The 10,479-nt window shown below is 47.9% G+C and overlaps 1 protein-coding gene across 1 annotated transcript in view; it reads right to left on the bottom strand.

The window, feature by feature from the left end:
• Positions 1-1,450: 1,450 nt before the first annotated feature.
• The window catches only part of LOC122544267 (uncharacterized), an 85,318-nt gene continuing 76,289 nt past the window's right edge, over positions 1,451-10,479 (bottom strand). Inside the window, exons 20-21 of the mRNA XM_087980856.1 lie at positions 9,728-9,862; positions 1,451-3,267 (exon numbers count right to left, since the gene is read on the bottom strand). Coding sequence (XP_087836982.1) covers positions 3,011-3,267; positions 9,728-9,862 — 392 coding nt within the window. The 3' untranslated portion in view covers positions 1,451-3,010. The remainder of the gene's footprint in view (positions 3,268-9,727; positions 9,863-10,479) is intronic.

Genomic DNA, 10,479 nt, shown 5'->3' with positions numbered 1-10,479 from the left:
CCTTGGGAATCCCCACTCCCTGATTCCAGTGCTGACCCTCAGTGGGAATCCCCAATACCTGATCCCAGTGCCGACCCTCCCTGGGAATCCCCACTCCCTGATCCCAGTGCTGACCCTCAGTGGGAATCCCCACTCCCTGATCCCAGTGCTGATCCCCCTGGGGATTCCCATTCCCTGATCCCAGTGCTGACCCTCCCTGGGAATCCCCAATACCTGATCCCAGTGCTGACCCTCCCTGGGAATCCCCACTCCCTGATCCCAGTGCTGACCCTCAGTGGGAATCCACACCTCCCTGATTCCAGTGCTGACCCTTCCTGGGAATCCCCACTCCCTGATCCCAGTGCTGACCCTCAGTGGGAATCCCCACTCCCCGATCCCAGTGCTGACTCTCCCCGGTAATCCACATCTCCCTGATCCCAGTGCTGACCCTCAGTTGGAATCCCCACCCCCTGATCCCAGTGCTGACCCTCCCTGGGAATCCCCACTCCCTGAACCCAGTGCTGACCCTCCCTGGGAATCCCCACTCCCTGATTCCAGTGCTGACCCACCATGGAAACCCCAATACCTGATCCCAGTGCTGACCCTCCCTGGGAATCCCCACTCCCTGATCCCAGTGCTGACCCTCAGTGGGAATCCCCACTCCCCGATCCCAGTGCTGACTCTCCCCGGTAATCCACATCTCCCAGATCCCAGTGCTGACCCTCAGTTGGAATCCCCACTCCCTGATCCCAGTGCTGACCCTCCCTGGAAATCCCCACTCCCTGATCCCAGTGCTGACCCTCCCTGGAAATCCCCACTCCCTGATCCCAGTGCTGACTCTCCCTGGGGATTCCCATTCCCTGATCCCAGTGCTGACCCTCCCTGGGAATCCCTACTCCCTGATCCCAGTGCTGACCCTCAGTGGGAATCCCCACTCCCTGATCCCAGTGCTGACTCTCCCTGGGAATCCACATCTCCCTGATCCCAGTGTTGACCCTGCCTCATTGTCGGAGGGTCAGTGCTGAGGGAGCGTCGCACTGTTGGAGAGTCAGTGCTGAGGGAGCGCCACACTGTCAGATGGTCAGTGCTGAGGGAGTGCCGCACTGTCGGAGGGTCAGTGCTGAGGGAGTGCCGCACTGTCGGAGGGTCAGTGCTGAGGGAGTGCCGCACTGTCGGAGGGTCAGTGCTGAGGGAGTGCCGCACTGTCAGAGGGTCAGTGCTGAGGGAGTGCCGCACTGTCGGAGGGTCAGTGCAGAGGGAGTGCCGCACTGTCGGAGGGTCAGTGCTGAGGGAGTGCCGCACTGTCGGAGGGTTCGTGCTTAGGGAGTGCTGCACTATCAGAGGGTCGGCATGCCACCCACTCCCCCCCCGCCACCCCCACACAGTAACACATCTCTCCCGCCAGCTGGAGCAGAGCCTTCACATAAAGTCAGTCGATTGTTTTTGCATTTTCTGAAGGCAGGCAGGTGGGTCCGTGACAAACTGGTTTATCGTGTCATGTACACCCAGCAGGAAGCTGTGTCTCCAGCATTGCAAACCAAGGAGTCTATACCAATAAGATGACACTGCCAAATGAAGATCAACAAGGGAATGGTTTTAAGAGGGGTGAAAGTGTCATTCTGGCAGGAGCAGGAAAGGTTGGAAGAAATGGGGGATTTGGAAGATGGGTGGAGATTTGAGGGGTTTGAGACGGAGCTGAATGGTGTTCAGGGGAGTGAATCATTCCAACACAGTTACTCGCAGCTAATACAAGTGACTGTGAGACAGTACAAATAGAGATGCGCACTGAATTGTTAAGGATTATCTTTGCAGAAAAGGTTGGACAGACTAGAGTCAAAGGTGACTGAAATAGAGTCATCGAGTCATAGAGATGGACAGCACGGAAACAGACCCTTCGGCCCAACCCATCCATGCTGACCAGATATCCCAACCCAATTTAGTCCCACCTGCCAGCACTTGGCCCATATCCCTCCAAACCCTTCCTATTCATATACCCATCCAAATGCTTTTTAAATGTTGTAATTGTACCAGCCTCCACCACTTCCTCTGGCAGCTCATTCCATACACGTACCACCCTCTGTGTGAAAAGGTTTCCCCTTAGGTCTCTTTTATATCTTTCCCCTCTCACCCTAAACCTATGCCCCTCTAGTTCTGGACTCTCCCATCCCAGGGAAAAGACTTTGCCTATTTACTCTATCCATACCCCTCATAATTTTGTAAACCTCTATAAGGTCACCCCTCAGCCTCCGACGCTCCAGGGAAAACAGCCGCAGCCTGTTCAGCCTCTCCCTGTCGCTCAGATCCACCAACCCTGGCAACATCCTTGTAAATCTTTTCTGAACCCTTTCGGGTTTCACAACATCTTTCCGATAGGAAGGAGACCAGAATTGCACGCAATATTCCAACAGTGGCCTAACCAATGTCCTGTACAGCTGCAACATGACCTCCCAACTCCTGTACTCAATACTCTGACCAATAAAGGAAAGCATACCAAACGCCACCTTCACTATCCTATCAAGTGAAACATATAAGATCCTCAGGGGACTTGGGTATTGAAAGGACATTTCTTCTCGTGGCAGAACCTAGAATGAGGGCGTCATATTTTAAAAGTTTGAAACACAGATGGGGAAACATTGTTTTTCTCTTTGAAGGTTGTGGGATTTTGGAATTCCGTTCCTCAAAATGCAGTGAGTGTGGAATCTTTAAAGATATTTGAGGCAGTGGTAGGTGGGAGGAGGGTGTGGAAAGTAAGCGGAACACACAGAAACGTGGAGTTGAAGTTACAAGCAGATCAGCCATGACCTTATTGAATGGAGGAACAGGATCGAAAGGCCGAATGGCCTACTGCTGTTGTTTGTTAATGAAATGATGAGTGGTGAGAGGGGTTTGTAGAGGGGAACGTGTGCTCCATGTCAGTTAGTGCTGGGGTCTGGACTACTCTGGGTAATATTCAGCTGCCACTCAGCTGAAAGATGAAGCAGGTTCCGGGTTCTCCGTCCTCCAGGTTCTATCCCACGAGACCCCGGACGTGTCAGGGTCGGAGAAGGCACTGCGTGGCTGCAAATACGGCGAGGAGCACCTCACCCGGTCGAAGAGCCGGCTCGCTGTTTGTCGTCGTGGGTTGCGTCGTGGGGGTCTCTGACGCCGCTCGCTCGCCGTTACACCCACTCTCCGTGCAGCAGGAGAGGTCTGGGCCCATCACCACGCCGTAGTCCCTCAGCAAATCCGAGGCTGCACACATGCTCTCAGAGGCACAGCCTTTAATGGTGACGTTGTACTGTCCTCTGTCTGGAAATAGGAGGGTCAGGCTGGTGGTTAGTCACAGCACAGATACACTGCGATCTCCTGCTGTTTATTGTTAAAAATCACCCAACACCAGGATATAGTCCAACGGGGCCATTTGGAAGCACTAGCTTTCAGAGTGCTGCCCCTTCGGCAGGTAGCCGTGTCCTGTAACATACGTGGGGAATGCTGTTTTCTCAAATGAAAACAGAGATCGCTGTCTTCTGTAATTTACAGTACACAGGACTGATGGTCTCTGTAATATTCACAGGACTGATGGTCTCTGAAATACGCACAGCACTGACGGTCTCTGTAATGTAGACAGGACAGACGGTCTCTGTAATATACACAGGACTGATGGTCTCTGAAATACGCACAGCACTGACGGTCTCTGTAATGTAGACAGGACAGACGGTCTCTGTAATATACACAGGACTGATGGTCTCTGTAATATACACAGCACTGACGGTCTCTGTAATGTACACAGGACAGATGGTCTCTGTAATATTCACAGGACTGATGGTCTCTGAAATACGCACAGCACTGACGGTCTCTGTAATGTACACAGGACAGATGGTCTCTGTAATATTCACAGGACTGATGGTCTCTGAAATACGCACAGCACTGACGGTCTCTGTAATGTACACAGGACAGATGGTCTCTGTAATATTCACAGGACTGATGGTCTCTGAAATACGCACAGCACTGACGGTCTCTGTAATGTAGACAGGACAGACGGTCTCTGTAATATACACAGGACTGATGGTCTCTGTAATATACACAGCACTGACGGTCTCTGTATTATACACAGGACTGATGGTCTCTGTAATATACACAGGACTGACAGTCTCTGTAGTATACACAGGACCGACGGTCTCTGTAATATACACAGGACTGATGGTCTCTGTAATATACACAGCACTGACGGTCTCTGTAATGTACACAGGACTGATGGTCTCTGTAATATACACAGCACTGACGGTCTCTGTAATGTACACAGGACTGATGGTCTCTGTAATATACACAGGACTGACAGTCTCTGTAATATACACAGCACTGACGGTCTCTGTATTATACCCAGGACTGACGGTCTCTGTAATAGACACAGGACTGATGGTCTCTGTAATATACTCAGGACTGATGGTCTCTATAATATACACAGGACTGACTGTCTCTATAATATACACAGGACTGCTGGTCTCTGTAGTATACACAGGACTGACGGTCTCTGTAATATACACAGGACTAACAGTCTCTGTAATATACACAGGACTGATGGTCTCCGTAATATACACAGGACTGGTGGTCTCTGTAATATACACAGGACTGACAATATCTGCAATATACACAGGACTGACGGTCTCTGTAATATACACAGGACTGATGGTCTCTGTAGTATACACAGGACTGACGGTCTCTGTAATATACACAGGACTGACAGTCTCTATAATATACACAGGACTGACAGTCTCTGTAATATACACAGGACTGACAGTCTCTGTAATATACACAGGACTGACAGTCTCTGTAATATACACAGGACTGACAGTCTCTGTAATATACACAGGACTGACAGTCTCTGTAATATACACAGGACTGATGGTCTCTGTAATATACACAGGACTTATGGTCTCTGTAATATACACAGGACTGACAGTCTCTGCAATATACACAGGATTGATGGTCTCTGTAATATACACAGGACTGATGGTCTCTGGAATATACACAGGACTGGTGGTCTCTGGAATATACACAGGACTGGTGGTCTCTGGAATATACACAGGACTAACAGTCTCTGTAATATACACAGGACTGATGGTCTCTATAATATACACAGGACTTACGGTCTCTGTAATACATACAGGACTGACGGTCTCTGTAATATACACAGGACTGACTGTCTCTGTAATATACACAGGACTGACTGTCTCTGTAATATACACAGGACTGATGGTCTCTGTAATATAGAGGAGAAAGTGTGGTCTGCAGATGCTGGAGATCAGAGATGGAAATGTGTTGCTGGAAAAGCGCAGCAGGTCAGGCAGCATCTAGGGAACAGGAGAATCGACGTTTCGGGCATTAGCCCTGACGTCTCTATAATATACACAGGACTGACGGTCTCTGTAATATACACAGGACTGATGGTCTCTGTAATATACACAGGACTGACAGTCTCTGTAGTATACACAGGACTGATGGTCTCTGTAATATACACAGGACTGACAGTCTCTATAATATACACAGGACTGACGGTCTCTGTAATATAAACAGGACTGACAGTCTCTGTAATATAAACAGGACTGACAGTCTCTGTAATATAAACAGGACTGATGGTCTCTGTATTATACACAGGACTGACGGTCTCTATAATTTTCACAGGACTGACGGTCTCTGTAATATACACAGGACTGATGTCCTCTCTAATATACACAGGACTGACGGTCTCTGTAATATACACAGGATTGACAGTCTCTGTAGTATACACAGGACTGACGGTCTCTGTAAGAGACACAGGACTGATGGTCTCTAATATTCACAGGATTGACAGTCTCTGTAGTATATACAGGATTGATGGTCTCTGTAATATACACAGGACTGACGGTCTCTATAATATACACAGGACTGATGGTCTCTGTAATATACACAGGCCTGACAGTCTCTGAAATAGACACAGGACTGATGGTCTCTGTAGTATATACAGGACTGATGGTCTCTGTAATATACACAGGACTGACGGTCTCTATAATATACACAGGACTGACAGTCTCTGTAATATACACAGGACTGACAGTCTCTGAAATAGACACAGGACTGATGGTCTCTGTAATATACACAGGACTGACGGTCTCTGTAATATACACAGGACTGACAGTCTCTGTAGTATACACAGGACTGACAGTCTCTGTAGTATACACAGGACTGACAGTCTCTGTAGTATACACAGGACTGACAGTCTCTGTAATATACACAGGACTGACGGTCACTGTAATATACACAGGACTGACGGTCTCTATAATATACACAGGACTGATGGTCTCTGTAATATACACAGGACTGACAGTCTCTGTAATATACACAGGACTGATGGTCTCTGTAATATACACAGGACTGACGGTCTCTGTAATATACACAGGACTGACAGTCTCTGTAATATACACAGGACTGATGGTCTCTGTAATATACACAGGACTGACAGTCTCTGTAATATACACAGAACTGACGGTCTCTGTAATATACACAGGACTGATGGTCTCTATAATATACACAGGACTGACGGTCTCTGTAATATACACAGGACTGATGGTCTCTGTACTGAAGACAGGGACTGCTATTCTCATTTGTAATTTGTAATTAATAGCTATATTTCCAAATAAATCTGTTGGACTATAACCTGGTGTTGTGTGACTTTTATGAAGGGGTAAGTGAGGACTGCAGCCATGATGAGGAGGTGCTGGTGTTGGACTGGGGACGACAAAGTTAAAAATCACACAACGTTGAAGAGTGTGGTGCTGGAAAAGCACAACAGCTCAGGCAGCATCCGAGAAGCAGGACAGTCGATGTTTCATGCATTCCTGATGAAGGGCTTATGCCCGAAATGTCGATTCTCCTGTTCCTTGGATGCTGCCTGACCTGCTGCGCTTTTCCAGCACCACACTCTTCAATGTTGTGTGATTTTTAACTTTGTCCTCCCCAGTCCAACACCGGCACATCCTCATCCTGGCTACCTCTTAACGTTCGATCCTAAATTGTTGGACATTAGAATCATGCACCACAGGAAAAGGCCCTTCAGCCCATCAATTCTCTCCCGTCAAGAATATAAAACAATCCCTAGTCTCCGGGATCAATCTGGTGGATCTCCTCTGAACTGCCTCCAACAAAACTGCACCCCTCGTCAAGTAAGGAGACCAAAGTTGGTTGCATACTTTTATATCTGATTCTGTTAGCGCTAAATCCCATTTGCCTTCCTTATTACCTGCTGCACCTATATACTAGCTTTTTGTGTTTCGTGCACCAGGCACTCACATACCTCTGCATCTGAAGTTTGTCTCCCACCATTCTATTCCTCTGACCAAACTAGATAACCTCCCACTGGATGAAACTAGAGGTGCTCATGCAGTGAATCTCTAACAGTTTTCTTTCAGAGTGTGTGTATGTGAGTCCCTCTCTTCACATCAATCCCAGAGAAACACCGCAATACAGGAACATCACATTAAAATTCTACAAGTAAGGCTATCCTGGTTTTAAAACTGACAATTGAGATTGCTTTATTCAGTCCAGCTTGCTTGATCATGGAGTAGCATTGTTCACACCAAGAGTTAAAGATACACGTGCAACAAACTGAATTAGAATAACTCTGGACAACAGGAAGGCACTGAGGTTTTAGAGGGTAGATTTTCAATGTTGTTGCCTGGTTTGTGGAACTATAAAGTAGGAAGGGCCTGAAATTTGCTTTTACCATTCCAACTTATTAGATTACTGTGTGATCGGGCAGAATTTCAAATCAAAGGATAGCTCAGTGTAGATACAACCAGGTGGACCATAGAAACCAGGATGGCACGGTGGCTCTGTGGTTAGCACTGCTGCCGCACAGCGCCTGGGACCTGGGCTCGATTCCTGGCTCGGGCGACCCCCTGTGGGGAGTTTGTACATTCTCCCCGTGCCTGCGTGAGTTTCCACACTCCATCTGCCATGTTTTGGACCATTTAGCCTGAGTCCACACCTACCCTCCGAACAGCATTCCACCCAACCTCTCTCACCCTTTTCCTAGAACCCTGCATTTCCCATGGCCAATCCACCCTAACCTGCACATCCCTGGATCCTATGGTACAATTTAGCATGGCCAATCCACCCTAACCTGCACATCCCTGGGCACTATGGAACAATTTAGCATGGCCAATCCACCATAACCTGCACATCCCTGGACACCATTGGACAATTTAGCAATGCCAATCCACCCTAACCTGCACATCCCTGGGCACTATGGGACAATTTAGGAAGGCCAATCCATGCTAACCTGCACATCCCTGGACACTATGGAACAATTTAGCATGGCCAATCCACCCTAACCTGCACATCCCTGGGCACTATGGGACAATTTCGCATGGCCAATCCACCCTAACCTGCACATCCCTGGGCACTATGGAACAATTTAGCATGGCCAATCCACCATAACCTGCACATCCCTGAACACCATTGGACAATTTAGCAATGCCAATCCACCCTAACCTGCACATCCCTGGGCACTATGGGACAATTTAGGAAGGCCAATCCATGCTAACCTGCACATCCCTGGACACTATGGAACAATTTAGCATGGCCAATCCACCCTAACCTGCACATCCCTGGACACTATGGAACAATTTAGTGTGGCCAATCCACCCTAACCTACACAACCCTGGGCACTATGGGACAATTTCCCACGGCCAATCCTCGCTAACCTGCACATCCCTGGACACAATGGAACAATTTCCCATGGCCAATCCACCCTAACCTGCTCATCTTTGGCCTGTGGGAGGAAACCGAAGCACCCGGAGGAAACCAATGAAGACAGGAGGAGAATGCGCAAACTCCACACAGACAGACAGTCGCCTGAGGCTGGAATTGAACCCCAGTCATCAGCGCTGTGACTCAGCTGTGCTAAACACTGAGTCACCTCACCTATCCATATCCATTTGTAAATTTCTTACTTTGGAACAAATCTTGCTCTCTACCTACCTGTGTCTGTGTGGAGGTTGCACATTCTCTCCGCATCACATAGGCTTCCTCCGAGTGCTCCAGTTTCCTTCCACAGTTCAAAGATGTGCAGGTTTGGTGAATTGGCCATACTGAATTGCCCCTAGTGTTAGGTGAAGGGGTAAATGTAGGGGAATGGGTCTGGGTGGGTTGCTCTTCGGCGGGTCGGTGTGGACTTGTTGGGCTGAAGGGCCTGTTTCCACACTGTAAGTATTCTAATCTAATCTAATCTACTTCTGAAACTCTGTAAAATTAAAATTCCTGATAAGATTATGAGGGTAGTATTTGGAAGTACTTTAAAAGAATGTGGGAGGGGCGGGGGGGGGGGGGGTTTGTGGGTGGAATTTCATAGAAACCTATAAAATTGCAATAGGACCACACATGGTAAACACAGGAAGGGTATTCCCAATGACCAGGGATTCCATAACCTGGGAGGTTATAGTGCAACAATACCATTTCCGACTGGGATGAGGAAAAATGTCTTTAGCCAGAGGGTGAGGGCCCTGTGGAATTCTTTGCCACAGAGAGGGGCTGAAGCCAAAACATTGAACGTTTACAAGAAGGAAGCAAATATAGTTGTTAAGGCTAAAGGGACCAACGTGAGAAAGAGGGACTCAGTCGGATGATCAGCCAGGATCATATTGACTGCAGGAACAGGCTTGAAGGGCTGAATGGCTTCTATTTTCTATGCTTCGATTGGGCCATAGTTCTTGGAATAAAATGTAAGACTTACACGTGACAGAGGAGTGCAAGCACCGGGTCTGTGTCCCAACACATTTCACCGTTTCCATGGGATTATCACAAGTTCGGCTCAAAGCCGATGGGCACACGTAACACTCAAGGCCATTTAAGGTGGTGTTTGCTTCTTCTGGTTGATAGAAAAGAAGACAGGAGTCAGATTTAACACATCGCCTCAGACACACTGGGACACACACACACAGACAACACGCAACACACACACACATACACACACACACACACACAGACAACACACAACACACACACACACATACACACACACCACACAACACATACACACACACCACATACACACACACCACACAACACATACACACACACCACATACACACACACCACACAACACACACATACACACACAACACACAACACATACACACAACACATAACACACACACAACACATAATACACACACAACACATACACAACACATAACACACACACAACACATACACACACACAACACATAACACACATAATACACACAACAGATAACACACCACACAAGACATACACACACCACACAACACATACACACACACCACACAACACATACACACACACCACACAACACAACACACACATACACACACACAACACATAACACACACACAACACATAACACACACACAACACATAACACACACACAACACACAACACACACACAACACAACACACAACACACACAACACACACCACATACAACACACACCACACAACACAC

The sequence above is a fragment of the Chiloscyllium plagiosum genome, unplaced genomic scaffold, assembly GCF_037043375.1.
Source record: "Chiloscyllium plagiosum isolate Xiang-an unplaced genomic scaffold, Cpla_swu_hap1 HiC_scaffold_38, whole genome shotgun sequence".
Lineage (NCBI taxonomy): Eukaryota > Metazoa > Chordata > Chondrichthyes > Orectolobiformes > Hemiscylliidae > Chiloscyllium > Chiloscyllium plagiosum.
The sequence above is the reverse complement of the archived record's forward strand: the minus strand, read 5'-3'. Positions and strand labels throughout refer to the sequence as shown.